Source organism: Enhydra lutris, unplaced genomic scaffold, assembly GCF_002288905.1.
Source record: "Enhydra lutris kenyoni isolate GAN:26980312 unplaced genomic scaffold, ASM228890v2 scaffoldscaffold1, whole genome shotgun sequence".
NCBI lineage: Eukaryota > Metazoa > Chordata > Mammalia > Carnivora > Mustelidae > Enhydra > Enhydra lutris.
Window position 1 is genome coordinate 55,483,334 of NW_019154085.1, and position 20,546 is coordinate 55,503,879.

The 20,546-nt window shown below is 41.1% G+C and overlaps 1 protein-coding gene across 3 annotated transcripts in view; it reads right to left on the reverse strand.

The window, feature by feature from the left end:
• Nucleotides 1–327: 327 nt before the first annotated feature.
• The window catches only part of LOC111156874 (activin A receptor type 1), a 126,736-nt gene continuing 106,517 nt past the window's right edge, over nt 328–20,546 (reverse strand). For all 3 annotated transcript variants that reach the window (XM_022518105.1, XM_022518183.1, XM_022518031.1), the window contains 3 exons: nt 19,625–19,822; nt 2,482–2,612; nt 328–1,542 (listed from right to left, as the gene is read on the reverse strand). In XM_022518105.1, coding sequence (XP_022373813.1) covers nt 1,408–1,542; nt 2,482–2,612; nt 19,625–19,822 — 464 coding nt within the window. In that variant the 3' untranslated portion in view covers nt 328–1,407. The remainder of the gene's footprint in view (nt 1,543–2,481; nt 2,613–19,624; nt 19,823–20,546) is intronic.

Genomic DNA, 20,546 nt, shown 5'->3' on the forward strand with positions numbered 1-20,546 from the left:
CTCATACTAAAAAAAAAATGCTCGGATATCATCCCTCCTATTTATATTCACAACCCTTAAGCAAAGAAAACAGATCAAAAGGCTCCATCACCTTCATTTCACAACTGGGAGCACAGACCAAGAAAAAATAATCACAACCAAAAAAAGAAAGAAAATTCAAATTTTCTGATATCACATTTAAGCTGGATGTCACCCTCATAAGACCCTCAAGATTGTCAAGAGACTTGAAAAGCAAATTTGATTTACAAATTCATTTTGTGCTTCTATTGTTCCCATAATAAAATGCATTCTAGAATATAGATCTTATATGGCAAAAAAAAAGTTCACTTTTTGACTTGAAAACCTTTTATTTAATTTATACAAATAACTACTAAATACAAAAAGTAGATTAAAACAAAATAGTTATTTTTTTCTGGCAGAGTTTAAATGCACATAATGGATAATTCCGAAGAAAATGCATTTTCCCCACAGCGTTCAGGACTAAAATTCTACTGAAATCTTTGCTTCTAAATCAGTAATATATTCAGTGGTGTCACATGGGTAATGGCTAAATACATTTTTGCATATGAACTGAAAAAAGTTACAGTCTACACACATACAAATGTGAAGCACTTAAAATGTGAATTTAACTGATAATAAAAGAAAATGTCCATTTCAGAGTATAGTGTTAAAAACATTTCAGTAATAAAATCATAAGACCACATAAAAATAAGCTTTAACATATGCACGAAGCAGTTTTGTAAAAACTGCTAAGGGCACAAGTAATAAATAATTTGCAAAGTTGTGTATAAACAATTCCTAATGTTTCAGCATCATTGTAAACATCAGCACATGTGTAAAATGCAGCAAAATCTGACATTACATTTTGTTTTGCCAAATTGAATTCCTATTATCCAAAGACAGACCAGTGGAGTACGCAGCCAACGTTTTGGCAAGTTGGGTCTTTAAAATTAAGAGTAACAGTGCAAGTAAGGAATGCAAAGAATTCCTAGTGCAATAAAGAAGAGAAGCACAGGCAATATTGCTGATAAAAATTCACCACCTCCTTGAGTTTCCCATGGGGAGAGTCTAGGAGACCTGTGAAAGATATGCAAAGCCACTGTCTTAATGCCCAGATCTCTTTTAGGATTTCTCTGTGTTCCTCCAGTTCCCCTACCTTTGCAACAGTGTCTGTCCGACATGAGTCTCTGCGGTGTGAACAGTTTGTGAAATGCCCAGTTCACAGTCATTGAGCGAGGTTAGGGTGGTTTTGGTGTCTCCCCAACACATGGCTGGGTAGAATGTCTGCCTTGTCAAAGCAGCCATTTGCGGAGGGAGACAGCTGGATTCTGTTCTGACAACCAGTCAGGCCAGCGTTAGGTCCCAGCTGGACAATAACAACTCTTCCTTCTTGACACCATGAAAATGTCAACAGTCAGTTTTCAATTTGTCTAGGGAATTATCAATTTTGGTCAAAGTCTTTTTGATACGCAGGGCTGTGAGTCTTGCGGATGGATTTTGATACCAGCATTCTTTCATCAGCTTAGCCAGCGAGGTTAATGTCTGAGGAGAGAAAGAACAAATACAGGGTGAAAAAGTGGCTTTTTAATGGCCCTAGAAAGTTGGCAGATGTTGCGTGAAGAGATTTTGCAGAACTCTGCAGGTCTTGGTAGGTCACAATGATGTTACTGCCGTCTTCTTTATCAAATAATCTAAGCCTTGACCCCTGATAAGAGTCCCTCTTGAGTTTTCTTGACTTCTGGCCTTTGGACTCTGAATGCTACCCGCTGACTTTGAGGTAAATTACAAAGGATTGGCTGGACCCCCTGATGTTTTATGCGTGCTAAAAGAGATAATGCTACCCCAGAGTTAACAATGAAATCTGCAACTGGTGTCTTATCTTGATGTTTCAGACTTGCGGCTACTGAAGAGAAGCAATAAGAATCTTCAGGGATGCCTGGGTGGCTCAGTGGGTTAGGCCTCTGCCTTCAGCTTAGGTCATGATCCCAGGGTCCTGGGATCCAGCCCCACATCAGGCTCTCTGCTTGGCAGGGAGCCTGCTTCCCTTCCTCTCTCTCTGCCTGCCTCCCTGCGATCTCTGTCTGTCAAATAAATAAATAAAATCCTTAAAAAAAAAAAAATCTTCAGCTGAACAGCTCTGTTTGGAATTTCAGATATGCAGAGTTGGAAAGAGGTTAGTCTCGCGTTTTACTTGTGAGAGGCAGAGTAATGAGTCTCCTAACACTTGGAGCTAGTCATTAGTAGAAACTCCTGTGACTACTGTCACTTACTAGCAAGATCAGAGAATTTCGCTCTTTCAACGATACCATTTTGTGCACTGACTTAACTAGGTCCAAGACCCTTCTACATAACATAGAAAGCAACAGACAGGGCGATCATTCAGGAACTATACTACTGGCTTACTCTTGAGTTTCAAGAGTAAAGTACTTTTCTAGTAAAAAGGTGAAGGTTGCTCTAAAACTGAGAAACTGGCACTCTTACCGGGTCTGAGAACCATCTATTGGGTATGTTTGGCCTCTGTTGATCCACACAGACCACCTTTCTCATATCTTCAAAACTTGGGTCATTGGGAACCACGTCGTAAAATGGTGGCTTGTAATCCTCCACGATACCTGCACACGTGGACGAGAATGGTGTCGGTTAGCAAGAGGATGGAGGATGAGAAATCCCCAGGGATTTCTTAACTGGTACCATGGGTTATAACATAATCAGAGAAAAAATGAACATCTTCCTCACTTCAAGGTGATTCTGAAAGCTACAAAATAAGTGGAGTACAAGGTAATAATTCTTCCCCCAAATCTTTGCAGGAATTACATTAGAAGAAAATGTGGCTACTACTCATGTAACTACATTTATTGACAAATGAGGACAAAATTCCTTTCATAATCACAAATGACAACATTCCAGAACAAGATGGTGACCTAGGAAGAACCTGAACATCTCTCCCTCATGGATACCCCAAATCTACACCCACTTATACAGCCGTTCCTCCTGAAGAAGAACTGAGGGATGAATGAACAGCTTCTGTACAACAAAAGACCATAGAGAGAATGGCAGAGAGATGGAGACATGGAAATGAAGGGAGCCCATACCCCCAACACTGTGGCACTGTAGCAGGGAGCGCTAGTACCAGAGGACCATGGACAGGTTTGTCTACCTGGGGCACAGAAAAAAAATGTCACAGTTTAAAACATCAACTAGAATATCAAAGAGCCAGCCCTACAACTCCACCACATGTCAGGGAATCTGCTGGAACTCTCTCAGTCAGGGCCTGGTGAACATCACTGCTATGTATCCCCCTCCCCGCCCTGCCCCCAGCCCTTAGTGAAGACAAGAGAAGGGTCTGCAAACCACAGCTGGCTGACTGTTCCAGTGAGCTCCAGGCCTACATCCCACACCAGCCCTAGCCATCCACCAAGGCAGCCACATACAGCACACACTAAGACCCTCCTGGTCAGTGCTCACTATGGCTCCAGCCATCTTGTCAAAGTGACACAGGTACAAACTACCCAGGAACACTCCAGACCCATAACACTTCAGTTCTAGACAGCCTGGCAGGGCACCACCTCTGTACACTGCACCTGCTTCAGCTCCGGCTAATCCAACAGGATCCCCCTTCATGGAGCACCCCCATTTACCCTGGCCTGTGCAACACTTCAGCTCCACTTGCCCTGCCAGGATTTCCTCCACACAGAGTACCCTGGGATAACCTGACCTGTAGCCACTTTAGCTGTCCTGCAAGGCTGCCTTCTGTGTAGAGAGCCACAGATCCAGCCAGCCAATCAAAGTCACCAGGCATTGTCTTATGGGGGAAGACTGTAAAACAGACCATCCCTTCAATTTTAAAAGAATTAGCTATTCTGCCTAATCCATAGAAACACTGAAAGCCAGGCAAAATGAAGAGACAGAGGAATATGCTCCAAAAGAAATAAGACAACAGCTCAGGGAAGGAAGTAAATGAAATGGAAATAAGCAATCTACTTCATAAAGAGTTCAAAGAGATGGTCCTAAAGATGCTACCAGACTGGAGAAGACAGGGGATAAACTCAGGAAGAATTTCAATAAATTCAAAAACAGAACCAATCGGAGTTGAAGACACAGTAACTGAAACGAAGTATTTACTAGAGGGAATCAATTGTAGATTAGAGGATGCAGAAGAATGGATCAATGATTTATTGGTAAGCAATCTAAGGTAATGGAGAGCATCCAAGAACAGGAAAAAGAAAAAAAATTTTAAAAATAAGGACACACTAAGGGATCTCTTCGACATAAAAAAAGATCTGCATTCTATGGGTCTCAGAAGGAAGATAGAAAGGGGGCAAAAAACTTACTTGAAGAAATAATAGCTGAAAACTTTCCTAACCTGGCGGGAGGGGTGGGACAGACTTCTAGGTACAGAAGCACCAAAAGTCCTGAACAAGATAGAAACCAAGGAAGTCCACACCATGACACATAATAATTAAAATGTCAAAAAAAAGGACAAAAGCAAATAGTCAAATACAAGGAAACCCCCAAAAGGCTATCAGCTGATTATTCAGCAGAAACTTTGAATATATCCTGTCACTCCTTTCTGTCCTACAAAATGCTGAAAGGAAAAAAACAAAAACAAACAAAAAACCCCTAAGACCAAGAATATCTCCTTAAATTCTGAATGATAACTTTTCTGGGTAAAGGGTTTCCCTAATATGCAAAAGTTAAAAGAGTTCATCACCACTACTAAATAGATTTTATAAGAAATGTTAACAGCACTTCTTTAAGTAGAAAAGGAAAAGGCCAAAAGTAGAAGAAAATGATAAAAGAAAATTCATGTGTTGAAAGCAAACACAGTAAAGGTAGTAAAGCAATCTCTTATAAAGCAAATATGAAGATTAAAAGACAAAAGTAGTAAAATCAATTGTAGGTGACAGGTCTTCACAAAATAATGTAAAATATGACAACAAATAAAACGAGGAAAATAAAGTTCTTTTAGAATAATGTGTATAAATTTAAATGACTATCCATTTAATACAGACTGCTGTATATTTAAGTTTTTATAAATAAATCTCATGATAAACACAAAACAAAAACCTATTGTTTGGGGGGGGGGGTGGAGAAGCAAATTCCCCGCTGAGCAAGAATCCTGATGTGGGACTTGATTCCGGAACCCTAGGATCATGACCTGAGCTGAAGGCACTTATCCAAAATGGAGCCACCCAAACATCCCAAGAGATTCACTTCTGACCCAAAGACATAGAGTGAAAGTGAAGGGATGGAAAGAGACATTCTGTATAAATGAAAGCTGAAAAAAAAGATAAAAAGCTGGGGAAGCAATACTTAGATCAAACTAAATGGACTAAAGTAAAGACTGTCACAAAAAGAACATTACATAATGATAGAGGGTTCAATCAAAAAAGAGCATTATAACAATAGTAGATATCTGTGCACCCAACATTGGAGTATCTAAATACATAAAGCAAATATCAACAGACAGAAGGGAGAATTTGACAGTAATGCGCTAATAGTATAGGACTTAACATCCCACTACATCAACAGATCATCCAGGAAGAAATCAACAAGGAAACAGAGGCTTTGACACATTAGACCAGACGGACTTAACAGGTATATGCAGAATACTCCATCCAAACACAGCAGAGAACACATATTTTTCAAGTGCACATGGAACATTCTCCAGGATAAAATGTCTGCCCACAAGTCTCAATAAATTTAAGTAGACTGAAATCCTACCAAGCATCTTTTCCAAACACAACAGTATAAAACTAAAAACCAATTACAAAACAAAACAACAAAAAAAACAAACAAACCTGGAAAAGACAAAAACAACATATACTACTAAAGAACAAACAGACCAACAAAGACATGAAAGAGGGAATACAAAAAACAAAGACAAATAAATATGAAAACACAAGGGTCCCAAATCTTTGGGATGCAGCAAAAGCTGTTCCAGAGGGAAGTTTACGGCAATACAGGCTTACCTCAAGAAACAAGAAAAATCTCAATCTAACCATACACCTAAAGAAACTAGAAAAAGAATAAACTCAGACTTAGCGGAAAGAAATAAATAGTGGCAATCAAGCTAGAAACAGAAAATTGAAAACACAGAGAGAAGAAAAGAAAAAGAAAAGTTCAATAGAACCAAGAGCTGGTTCTTTGAAATATCAAGAAAATTAATAACCCATTAGCCAGACTCATCAAGAAAAAGAAAAAAGCCCCCCCAAAAATCAGAAGTGAAAGTAGAGAAGTAAAAACAGAACATAGAAATAATCCCGTCCATTGGTAGAATGCAAATAATATGAAATAGTCATTTCTTCTTTCTATGGGCAATGAGTAACCTCAGACTGCCAGACGCAGTTGCTTGCTTGATGGCTCTATTATTTACTTTCAGACTGAAGGCATGAAATGAAATGTAGAGAGAGACTGTCATTTGGGAAGACAGTAGAATGGCTGAAAAGCATGAACTCGCTTCTTACCCCAAGCAAACATGAAAGAGGTTAATTTCAGCTGAGCATAGCTTCCAATTCCTTAGAAACCCTCTTTCCCCAGAAAAATTACTCTTCTTTGTGAAAGAAACTGATGTAATTCTACAAAGAGAGAAATTTTAAGCTTCATCACTTAGAATTAGAAAATTGATTCTTCTCCTTAAAGAGAAGAAACCAAGAAATTCATTTTTCTTCTACCATCAAAGGCTTCAGCAATGAGGCCAGGGGACTACTTGGTTGACTGTTCTCTTTTTTTTCTCCATGTAACTTTCTTCTATTCCTAAATACCTAACAGGTTGTTTGGGGAAAAGAAAGAAAAATTGAATTTTAACTTTTCTCACAGCCTTCTAATTCCTACGGGTCACCTGAAAAGCTTCAATCCCTTTGTCACTGATCAAAGAAATTAAGTTACTTAACTGCAAGAATCCATTTTACAAATCCTGTATAAATACACATCATTTATGCAAAAGACCAGTCATGATAAGGAATGTGCTTAAGATCTATGCAATTTCTTTAACTTCATTGATTTGACTAAGTTAATTGATAACTACATTCCATGTTTCCAGTAAGGAAAAAAAGGTTCCTAGTTGAGACCATTTAAGTCTAAATAACTTACCCACATTGTATAACTGTAATCACAAAGGATATTAGTCAATGGATTAAAACCTTTCCTGGCAAAACATAAACCACTGCTTTCAGACGATTTGTGACCCCTCATCTCAAGGGCCTTATGTCCTCCTATGAGGAGCCCATGAAACTTTTAAAACGAAAATATTTCCTTCTAGTACTAAGACATACCACACAAAATACAACTAGACATGGATGCATAAGGTCATTTATACCTTATTTAAGGGCCACATGAATTTATAGGAAATATAGTGAGAGATGTGCCCTTCAATGTGTCTTAATTCCTCCAAAAGAGACTACATTTAGTAGCCTACTTTAATTTTTTTTTTTTAAGTTAGCATAATAGCATTACCTGTTCACACTCACTTAGCCAGTGAGTACCTGGGGATAATCTGCCTGGGCAAAGTGGAGTTTTTATTACAAATATGCCAAAGAAAAGGGCATGGGTGGATTTTTAAAACACGAAATCCAGTGATCCCAAACAACACATTTCACTATACAAAGCTGGTTTTTCCCTCGTGTTTATATTTCCCATACTTTAATCTCATTATCTGCCCCATGTTTTAACAAAAGGAATCAAATTTAAAAAGAAAGACCATTTAATGGATTATGCCTGGGATTTAGTCACACTTCTCTTTCTTCAACTACTGGTCAGTTGCCGATCGTCTCCATCTTATTCTGGAGAAGCATGACCAGTGCCAAATATATCTGGGATTAAACTCTAACAGTCAGGTGAAACTCCCTCTGGCCAAAGAAAGCAGTGATTTTATTTCCATCAATATAAAGTACATTATGTGTCTACGAGGTGTGGAGCATTGTATTAAACATTAAGGATGATGAAAGTGGAAGACATGCTCTTGTTTGTCAAGGTTCTGGAAATCTGTAGATGAGGACAAGCCCTTCATACTTTAGACAATGGAAATCTTATAAAAACAAAAGAACCTCAAAAATGGTTTTGACCCCACTACTATCTATCTTTGCCTTTCAAAATACATTTTTATGTGCTCGCTCCTAAATTGGCATAGACAGTTTACGGGATCAGAATGGTTACTGAGTCAGAGGTTGTGTTTGGCACTGGGGATAGAAAAATAAAAAGAGATGCGGTGCTGGCAATAAGGCCCAGAACAAGAGGCAAGGGAACCAGGACAAATTACAGACAGGCATTAGAGGAAAAGAGAACGTGCAGGGATAGGATACTCCACAAGACTTAGAGAAAAAAACCAGCTGTGTGGTTTAAGTACCAGACATAACTGGGTGTCACGGAAGCCTAAGTAAGCTTTCCGGGAGCTAGGGCTTAGGAAGACATAGAAAGATACAGAGTCTACAAGGCAGAGAAGAGGATGGGGATGAGAAACACCAAAAAGGGACATTTGTGGGGGGAGGGGGACCAAGGACAAAGACACAGGTTACAGATGTCCCTCACTCGTTGTAAAGTGGGAGGAGAATTCCCTGTGGCTGAAATCAGGTGCACAGGAGGGCAGGGAGAGGGAGAGGTCAAGGTAGGAAGTTACTTCTAACTGTTCCTCACTTCTGCCAGATATTGGGGGAGCCAGGCAAAAGAGCGAACTCTTACGTCCTTTGAAGACAGCACTCAATGAACAACTGCTAAATTATGAGCCAGCAGAGAAGACAGCAGGGAAAGTGACTAAAAATGCAAAGTACTTGGAGTGCCAGATGAGGGGTGCATACAGCAAAGGATGTGGGAACGCAGGGGAGGCAGAGCCCTTACCCAGTAGTCGGGGAAGGACCGAGGGAGCCAGGCCCTGCTTTTCCATGAAAGGTGGCTGGCGTGACTCAAAGGGCACAAGAAAGGAATCAGAAATTATTCATAAGCTACTCCCCCACAACTCTTGGCATACGTATCTGATTTCTACAAAAATGTTTTTCCTGGGCATATGTCTGTTTGGAACTCTTCTGTTCTCTGCTGCAAATACATCTTCACCAAGCAGTAGCCCTCCCCTGGATCTGCTGCACAGTCCTGAGTAAAGCCCTTAATTGCCAGGCCTTAGTTCCAACACCTTGAAGTTCACACCACAAAGCTGATACACAGACCAAAAAGAATGCCCTCCACAGTGTTCCAAAATGCATGAGATGCCGGCCTTGCATCTCAGACCACTCTCTGGAAAGGAATTCTTCTCTGCAGTCCTCCCCCGCCAAAGCCTTAGATCGGGGTACCACTTCTCCCTGCTGTGACAGCTGTATCTGGGACGGACAGGTATGTCTGCTTCAAATCCCTTCCCCCCCAACTAGCCACTCACCATATCCCCTGCCCCCTGCAAAACCTTTAGGAGAAAAACTGAGGGGAAAACTCATTATGTCTGCATGGGCTGAGGCTCATTCCCCCCAGCATGCTGCCCCACACACCTGGGCATCAGCCACACTAGTGTGGCTTGCACTTCTAGACATAGGGGACCTGTATCAACCCCCACAGTGCTTCCTTTTGCCCAGGATACCAACTGTCATCCTCATTGGACTGTATTTCTCATTCCCATCTACATGTCTGCCCAGGCTAGTCCACCTGACTGGCTCCTTTAATCTCACAACTCAGTTCATGCTTTCTATCTTCAGAGAAGAACCCTCCCTCCTCGCTACCACAATTCCAGGCCCCCGGACAAAGTTCCATGCTCTCCCCACACTCTGTGACTTCCCCGTACACCTCAACCATAGTCGCTTCATCTAGTAAATATTAAAGAGATAAATTAGGATTTTTTTTTTTTTGCTCAACTGCTTCCCAGGGCCTAAAGGAATACCTAGTATATGCATACATATTACTTGAGTGAATGTTGATTATATCTATGTCCACAATCCTTTATCCAAAACCCTTGAGGTTAGATGTGTTTGAGGAATTTGGAGGTTTTTTTACACTTTACAAAGGTAATAAGAGGCACATACCCTATTTATATGACACCCTAGCAGAGTCTGAGGGATACCCCACAACCAAACACATTTCTGTAGTGAAATGGATGAACAGTCCCATTAAATGGGATAAATAAAAGCTATAAATAGACTTATGTCAATTCAGGTCAAGTCTGACTGCTAAATGAGTTCAGGTGTTCTGCCAAGTAAGTAAGTTATGAAAGGCTTGGATTCTAAAGTTGATGAATTTCTCAATCACAGGTAAGAGACTACTGACCTGGTTATATATTGAATAATCTGAAGGTTAAGGTGAAGAGACATCATGGGATGTCAGAATCGTGTCCATTACATCGCAGTCCTCTTCCTTCGCAAAAAACTTCGAAAAAAACTGAGGACTACACAGGAAAACTTACTTTGTCCAAGTTCCCAGGTAATTAACAGTAAAGCTAAACTAGCATCCAATGCCTTGTTTATGTTCTAGAATTTTTCCCAACAAGCTGACAGTGACATAATGAATTACGCTCCTCTCTGCATTAATCTCATGTCGCAAGCTGCTCACTTCACTGTCTCTCTCCACTATCCTCCAACGTGGGCAGTCACCGTGATATCCAGGGAACAGGCGAGGGGAGAACATCATCCCTCACACCTACATCCACACCGAGAGCTGCTGTAAACTCCTAGAGAAATTCTGAAATCCTTCAGAGACTAGAACTTTACAAATAAAGCCATTTTAGTAAGAATTAGAACGGTTTATGTTTGGCTTCTGAGAGAACTGGAAGATAAAACACTGTTTCCTTCAAGAGTAGCATATGAGAAAATCTGAAGTGGTCATGGACAAAACCCTTTCATCTTCACACACAATATCATACTCCATGGGAAAAAGCCGAGAGATTTTCCTCTAAGATCTGAAGTAAGACCAGGATGCACTCTTGCCACTTCTACTCGGCATAGCACTGAAAGTTCTAGCCACAGCACTCAGACAAAAACACGAGAAAAGAAATAAAAGGCATCCAAATAGGTAAGAAAGTAATAAAACTGTCACTATTTTTAGATGACCTACCACTACACATAGAAAGCACTAGACTCCACAAAAAAACTACTTGACTAAAAGAATTCAGTACAGTTGCAGGATACAGAATTAATACACAGAAACCTGTTGCATTTCTATGCACTAATCATGAAGTAACAGCAAGAAATTAAGAAAACAATCCCATTTATAATCGCATCAAAACGAATAAAATACCTAGGGATAAACTTACCCAAGGAGGTGAAAGATTCATCCTCTGAAAACTATAAACTCTGATGAAAGGAACTGAAGATGTCACAAGGAAACAGAAAACCATACCACAGACTGGAAGAATTAATTCTGTGGAAATGTCCACATTACCCAAAGTGATCTACAGATTCCATATGATCCTCATCAAAGTAACAATGGCATTTTTCACAGAACTAGAACAAATAATGTTAAAACTTTTGTGGAACCACAAAAGACTCTAAAGAGCCAAAGTAATCTTGAGAAAGAAAAAGCTGAAGGTATCACAATCCCAGATTTCAAGACATATTACAAAGCTGCGATCATCGGGATGCCTAGATGGCTCAACTGGTTAAGTGTCTGCCTTCGGCTCAGGTCATGATCCCAACGTCCTGGGATTGAGCCCCTGTTGGGCTCCCTGCTGAGCAGGAGTCTGCTTCTCCCCCTCTTGCTCCCACTGTTTGTGTGCTCTCTTGACGGCTCTCTCAAATACATAAAATCTTAAAAAAAAAAAAAAAAAAAAGCTGTGATAATCAAAGTACTATGATACCAGCATAAAGAGCAGACACATAGATACGTGAAATGGAACAGAGAGCCAGAAAGAAAAACACACACTTACATGGTTAATTAACCAATAACAGAGGAGGCAAAGATATACCATAGGGAAAAGACATTCTCTTCAATAAATGGTGCTGGGAAATCTGGACCACTTTCTCACACCATAGACAAAAATAAACTCAAAATGGTTTCAAGATGTAAACATGACACCTGAAACTATAGAACTCCTAGAATGTAATATCGGCAGTAATCTGGACATCAACCATAAAAACATTTTTCTAGATACGTCATCAGGCAACAAAAACAAAAGGAAAAATAAACCATGGGACTATTCCAAAATAAAAAGCTTTGCAGAGTGAAGGAAATCACAGTAAAATGAAAAGGGAACCCAATGAATGAGAGAAGATATCTGCAAATGATATATCCAGTAAGGGGTCAATATCCAAAATATAAAGAATTTAGACAACTGGACACCAAAAAATAAATAATCTGACTAAAAGTGGGCAGAAGACCTGAATAGACATTTCTCCAAAGAAGACATCCAGATGGCCAACAGACACATGACAAGATGCTCAGTATCACTCATCATCAGGGAATGCAAATCAAAACCACAAACAGGTATCGCCTGACACCTGTCAGAATGGCTAGTATCAAAAGGATAAGAAATAACCAATGCTGGTGAGGATGTAGAGAAAAACCCTCATGCAGGAATATAAATTGGCACGACCACTGTGGAAAACAGTAGGGATGGTCCTCAAAAAAATTTAAAAGAGAAATACCATCCAATACAGTAATTCCACTACTGGGTATTTACCCAAAGACGATGAAAATACTAGTTCAAAAAGATATATGCACACCTGCATTTATTGCAGCATTATTTACAATGGAAGCAATCCACAATCCAATCAATAGATGAATGGATAAAGACAATGTGGTGTGTGTATCTACACACAAACACACATGCACGCACATACATATGTACCGAGTGGAATATTACTCGGCCATAAAAAAGAATGAGATTTCACCATTTGCCACAATAGGAATGGACCTAGCGGGTATCATGCTAAGTGAAATAATTCCAACAGAAAAAGACAAACACCGTATCAATTTATTTACTACAGAATCTTAAAAAACAAATGGAAAAACAAAAAGCAGAAATGGACCCAATACAAAGAACAAACTGATGGTTACCAGAGGGAGGGGGTGGGGAGATGGGCAAAATGGGTGAAGGAGAGGTACAAGCTTCCAGCTGTGGAACGAGTAAGTCACAGGCATGAAAGGTACAGCATAGGGAACAGAGTCAGTGGTACTGTAATAATGTATGGTGACAGTCACTGCAATCGTGTGAAGCCAGCATATATGTACAGACTTGTTGAATCACTGTCATACACCTAAAACGAACGTAACATCATCAACCAGCCTTCGAAAAATGAAGTTTGAAAAAAGCCAAGTTAAAGAAAAAGATTAATAAAGGTACAAATTTGGATATGGGAAAAAATTACAAAGGTAGTATGCGCATAAATGAATTTAGTCTCACCAGAACGAATGCCTGCGAACTCTGTTCTTTAAGATCCATAAAGGTATTTCCAATATTTGTGTTACTGCGATTAACATTCTTAACAGGAAGCCTTCAGACATTTATTGTGCTGTGCCCCACATCAAACATTGCTAATAGGTGAATGGATAAGGCAGCTCAGAGCAGAGCTGACGACAGTGCAGGAGGTTCTGGGCCCCCTGGGTCCTGGCTCACTGCTGGAGATTTAAGAGAATCAGTATCTCAAGGCCTTTCTGCAATCTAACACCACACACTTGGTGGGAAGCCCTGCCTTACCCCATGGCAAGTACTCCTTTCTGCAACAGGAAGGGAGCTGGAAGAGCAGGTCTGTCTGTTCCCTGCTAGGTAGAGAACACGTATGGCATGTCCTCATGCCTCTACCCCTACTGCTATCCACAGGCATATGGAAACATGCACATCACTCAAGCCAAAACTGACTCTGTTCCCAGACATCTGTGTCAAAATTACACAAGTAATTTCTATTATCGAGAGTCTCATCAATGTAACATAGCAAATGGTTTATAGATCACTGTGTAGTCGGACCCTCCTAAAAGTATACATTAATGTCACAGTTAGTTGTCAGAGGAGAGGACAAAAAGCCTAGGAGAGGTACACAGCCATGCTCTGAGTTAAGCTATGAACAAGATGTCTCAGATCTGGCCTAGGGTCAACACCTAGAGGGAGAGAGAGGCTCCACGAGAGTCCCAAACAGTTGGCAGCTTCCGGGGTCTCCCAGGAGAGGGAGAATGTTTCACTGAATGCTGGGCTGTTACAAGGTTTAAGACCTTGATACCTGAACAGCACCCAGTAAAGTTCTGCCAGGCTCAGGTTATTTGGTCATGAGATCAGCTGACGACCCTCCTCTGTTCTGGATCTCTAAATCAAGCACATGAAATTCTGGGAATCAGTGGGAAAGTATCCTTCTTTCCTCCCTCCACCTCCATATTCCTGTCCCCAGCCACTTAACGAAAGGCTCAATAAAACAAACAAACAAAAAACCTGAAAGAAATTAGTCTGATATTAAATATGAAAAACATTCCCTAACATGAGAATTCTTCCCTTTGTTCAAATCTTTTTTTTTTTTAATTATTTATTTATTTGACAGAGAGAGAGAACAAGTAGGCAGAGCAGCAGGCAGAGAGAGAGGGGGAAGCAGGCTCTTGGCTGAGCAGAGAGACCAATGCAGGGCTCGATCCCAGGACCCTGAGATCAAGACCTGAGCCAAAGGCAGAGGCTTAACCCACTGAGCCACCCGGGTGCCCCTCTTTGTTCAAATCTTAATATATACAAGTAGAAGAAAATCATGAAACATGGTGGATATTAAGTTGCTAAAGAAAAGTTGTCATGGTTTCCATACACAAGCCCATTGGGCTTAGGAACCGATGTGCATGCAGGTCCTGCAAGCCCCAGGATTACTGAGACTAAGTCCACGTTTGACACACACGCTTGAAGAACCTATTCTAACAAATACTTCCTAGTCATCACCCCACAGAGGATGCAGCAAGATACATTTTAACATGAATCCATCACAAAATAAGCAAAGCCAGTAGCAGTGAAACAAGCGTGTGTCCACCCAGTCCTGGGGTGGGGAGTCAAGAGGGAAACGCATGTAGTGTCCCAGTGAAGGGCCGGCATAAGGAGAGGTGAAAGAAGGCCAGTGGAGAATCCCATGCGTGACCTCCATCACTCATTTCCAGGGAACAGCAAATACCCACGGCTGGGTTACTGAACCCTGACCACATGCCAGACACACGCAGGGTGCTCCACACACACGAGCTCAGTCATCATCAGAACACGTTCAAGTAAATACTATTACCAGCAATATTTGCTGGACGATGACACTGATGTACGTAATCAAGGCAGAGTATGACCGAGAGCCTGACATGTTAAGGCTTACACTGTACCTCCTCAGAAGGGCCCAGGGCCGCAGCACACAGCTGCACAGAGGACACCCTTCCCAGCAGCTTCCCTGCACAGAGCTCTGGGCCTGAGGAAAGAAACATGGCACAACAAGGTACTTAGCAACCAAACATAATGAAGGAACAGGATCTATCCCATCATCTAAATTTGCTTGCCTATACAATCCGGGCACACTGCCTTTTCAACATTCCTAGTGCATTAATCCTGAAGTGTGCCTGTCACAGAAACGATAATGTTATATGACATGAAACTGCCATGAAATATACAGCTGACTATGAGCTGTGTGGAGGTGTGTGTGGAGGTGAACAGAGGCTCAAGCTGTTCAGACCATGCTACTCAAAGATGTGCTGGAAGATGGATGATGAAGATTATCTTACTTGGTTTTTAAGTCCTTGAGCAGATGACCACAGTATTAGAACAACACACCTCCCGAGTTTCTGCATATAGAGATCCAAACAAGGTATGACACTGAAAGCTGAGGCTCCAGAGAAAGGGCTTCTGTCCTGGGGAGGGAACATACTACTGGGGATGCTTAGAAGGGTGACTCAAGGTCTTCTATCAGACCAAAGCTAAATGGCACAAGTCCACAGTAACAATGTATCTATTTACCTATGCAATCCCCACGTAAGGTTCTGTCCTCACACGACACAGAACTCAGGTAACCAGACACAAATCTAGCCACCGAACTTCATATCAAAGGAGGAAAAGAAGAATACTGTCAGACAAGTAGCAAAAACCTAGAAAGAAAGGCCACGGTCTAGATCCAAGACTCTTAAAGAAGAAATGAACCCCTCTCAAGCTTGCAAAAGAGAGCAGGTACCACCTAAGGTATCAGAAACAAATCACAGGCATCCCGCTCGGAGAGACTGTTGGCATCCTGGAGGCCATCTATTTCCCAGCCTGGGAAAGATGGATCCCATGTCAACATGAGCTCTCGAGAGCATGGTCCCTGACCCAACAGTAGTGTGGGGATCACCCGCGGCCCTGTTAGAAAGGGAGGTTCTCCGTCCAAACCTCCTAAGTCAGAAACCCTGGGGCGGCGGGCCCAGCATTCTGTTTCTAGACAAATCTGACGCACACGCAGTTTAAGAACTATCAATCCAGGCAAACCCCTGCCTTAAGCAGACCCCCAAAATTCACACAGGAAGGGTAAGAAACCATTTTCCTTCCCACCGACTGCAAATTCGATGTCAGACGAAACATAATAAGTATAAAAGACACTAGTGAGAAGTTTTCAGATGTGCACATGGACTTAATTCTCATTTCCTGTATAGAAACAGCATGAAGTTTATTATTAGCAGCAAATAAATGTAACATTCCAATGAAAATACAAAATGCAACATATTTTTATACTCATGGTTCACTTGAGGATCCTATTGCTCCAGGAGAACTATCTGGTCACCAATTTTTATCATGGACTCGGAAACTCAAAAGGATGCATAATTATAACAACCTTCCTAAGATTAGACATTCATATATTTAAATGAGCCACATTTTATATGCAATAATTTCAAAAATATATATTCTTTTAATGACAGTTCCTAAAGCTGTAAGAAAGTGAAATAGGTACATCACACCCTGGGGTGAGGAGGAGATTGGAAATTAGTGCAACTCTTATGAAAAGCAATTTGGCAATATGTGTCAAGCCATAAAACCTCCATACTTTTTGACCTATTAGGTCTACTGGTTTCCAGATTAAGAATTAATTCCCCAAATGAAAAAGTTATATGAACAAAATGTACCTAATATAGGACGCAAATGGAGGAGACAGGATGTCTGCAACATGAACATGGCTAATATCACGTGACCACATAAAATAAACACAGACTAATGACACACTTGAATGAAAAAGATGATACAGAACTGTGTCTATATTATGATGCTAACAAAGTTAAAAACACATACAAGGGTGCATAGAGAAGAAGTGGAAAGCACAGGATGTTAGAACATAAGGGTAAATTTTCTCTTATTTTTCTTTCTATTCATCTTCGTTTTGGTGTAGTAATAACTAAAATATTAATAATAAACCTAGAAGTGTTCAATCCCACGTGCAAACCTATTTTGAGTCCAGATAAAGTGATTTCCATCTGTGCGTGTGCGCGCGCCTGTGAACATTCATGGGAGGAGTGGGGGGGTACTAAAAAGAGAAGGGGAAAATATCAAATTAGTCACTGCCAAGGGACAGTAACTGATTTAAAAGGAGACACAACATACCCTTACCTCCCACTAAAAATCCAACCACACCACAGAAGAGAAGTTCAACCCACAGAATTTTAGGAACCACAGAGCCACCTAAATGATGATGTAACAGGAAGTCAATCAACCAAGCAACCAAAATAGTCTCTCTTCCTCTACTCTCCATGATCTTTTTCGGCAAAATCACATTAAACACAGAACAGATGAGGCAAACTACCATTTGCTGAGCTCAGTTTTAAACCGACGACTCTAATTTCACACGGACTCCTATTAAGAACAAGTGATCTTTATGAGCCACTTGGGTTGATGCCTGTGACACAGGGAACGCGTTTGCAACATGAATTCTTACAAAGCCCAAATCCCGCATTTCTGCCAAGCTCCACTTTCATCACGCAAGCCTGCTTGGAGCTGTTCCAGCCCAGCGGCCGCTGGCCGGCTACCATCCTGGCCTCGGGATATTAGTTTCCTCTTCACTGGGGGCAAGCTCCCCAGTGCATGGTTTATTATGACGCCAATCCTTCTCTAAATTGTGTGCTAAAATAAACAAATTAAAATTAGATTTTCAGTTCCAAGATGCTCAAGGATTATTGGGGAGAGGGTGAGCAAATGAAGTCGATGTGTAATTCCAGGCAAAGTTCAGAGCTTCATAAATCAGCAAAACAATCTCCCTGTTGCAGATAATTCTCAAGGCACTTGACGGCCCAAAATGCTAGTCGGTAAGCTCCCAACGATTGAGAAATAATTACCAAGAAGATGTTCATGACTCCATCAGAAGAACGAAAAGAAAAAGGAAATTAAAAGAACGGTCAGGTAGCAATGCATGTACATTTATGTTTAATCTGAAACACTGCTTTTAACAGACACTCTCAAGGGTCTCAAAGCCAGACACACTCTGCTGTTGGAGAAAAAAAAAGAAAAGAAAAAGCAGCAGCAGCAGCTACCATGAGGCATGCCAATTTGAATTACTGCACACGAAAGCTAGGGTAAATTACCCCGATGCCACTTTCCTCAAAGAACTTCCTATTCTCTGGCTATGTTGTTCAGAAAAATTATGATTGCCCCAAGAATCTCAGTCCTTGAGAATTCACACATTATTTCCTTCATACTTCAAAACCAGGATTCCAAGGACTCCTAGGAGGGGAAAGTATCTTTTGAAAATAAATATTAATCTAAACAAATAGCATTTTCCTGTTTTTCTGGAACAATTTCAGACCTGTCCTCTGAAAGAAGACTTCCAGCTGAGAAGACAGAAGTTTATTTAGGTGATTCAAGAGAGTCTGCCATAGAAATCCACTTTCTGGGTAGCTGGGGCAGGTGCAATTTAAAACAGTCCACTTGGTCCTTTCAGAATACAGTGCACTTCCAGTAAAGTTCAACAATGTATTTGCGGTTGATTTGCATAAAGGAAAGACCAGAGTAAGTTAAGAGTTGATTGTAGGGGTCACAGGTTGAAAATGACTGACACATGCTTCTGTAAACCACGAAGATGACACCATTTCACAAAACTTACTCGTAAGAGGACCAGCATTAGCCACCTACTCAGGGCTTCCTGAATTTGAATTCCACTAATTCAGAACATACAGCCTGCTTCTTACAAGGAGGTGAATTCTGAGTGTGCAACCTGAGGCTTTTCTCAATAACCCACATTTAAGAAGTAAAAATACCTAAAACAGCAGAATTCACTCGTAGATTTACTGGAGCATTCTTCTCATGTTAAATCTCACTTGTGGGAAGAACAAAGGAGGAGAGTAGGTGGGAAGAAAGGCAGAATAGGAAGATGGAGAAAGGAAGGAATGAAATATGGACCGAACAAAAGAAGAGCCAAAGACTAGTCTTTTCCAGAGATATTCTTTTTTTTTTTTTTTTTTTTTTTAAGAGTCAGGCAGTGTTTATTGGGGGCTTACACTCAACCACCAGGGAGGCAGCGCCAGGACCAGATGTCCCAGCCTGAAATATTCTTCTTTTTCAACCCTCATTTCCTCTTGTGTAGCTAAAATATAATGCCATTACATTCCACCTACTAGCCATAAATCAAATATAGATGCTGATAGCTTGATGTATGATTCAAAGAATAAGTATGATTCATGGAACAATGTGGACTTAAATATTTCCTTTGCCCTTTTATAGACAGCAGAATCAAGAGGACTCGGGGAAGGACATTACTACATTCTATCAGGTACTTACCATTGCTCACCATACGTCTGGCCACTTCCCACAAGACAAGTCCAAAGGCCCAAATATCAACTCTCTTGTAAGAATCGAAACAATCCACCTGGATGGTTTCATCTAGAACTTCAGGGGCCATGTAGCGTTTGGTACCCACACGGGGGTTGTTCCCCACATCGAGCTGATTGGTACTCTGGGAATGCATGACTGCCAGGCCTGAAAGGGAGAAAACAGGGTGGGTCAGTTTACTTCCTTTCTCCCAGAAGGTTGCTGAAGGATTTTCACAACAGACCCTATCAGGAGCGCCCTCTGGTGGTAGTCCTGGTCACTGTGGCACCATACCCAGAGTAATTAATCTCTGGACTATCGTGGAGAGGACTTCTGTGACAACAGAAAAAAGAACTAATGCCAGAAACAGTCGGAAGCTCTTAGGTTAACACCTGAACCTCTGAAACAAAAAGATCTGGATGAATAATAAACCAACGCACCAAACCAATAGGAGGCCAGTATTTCAAGTCCACAGGAAAATAGTCTCACAGGCTAAGTGGGAACCTCCAAAGGTCTTAAGAGAGGTAAAGCTCTCATGTTCCACCACAGCTCCCAATAGTGGGCAAACACAGACTTCCAACAGTGCGAGGCAGAGAATGTGAGGTGATGTATCACTACTTAAAGGGCGGGCTGCTACATGCACGGCTCCATCCCTTTCAGAAGAGCTGCTTGTCTGAGAAATAGTGACGCTGACCGAACCCACAGGCCTTTCTCTACAGTCATGCGTACACCCAGCATCAAGCTAGACCTCGATTCAAAGCTCAACTCTCATGCTAAATGGCTTTGAAGCACTTTCGCAAACCATGACTCATTTCAGAATTCTTCAATTAGAGAGCCCTGGCATTCCTCACCGACCAGCAGGGTTAGGCAGATACATGCATGATTCATTTGA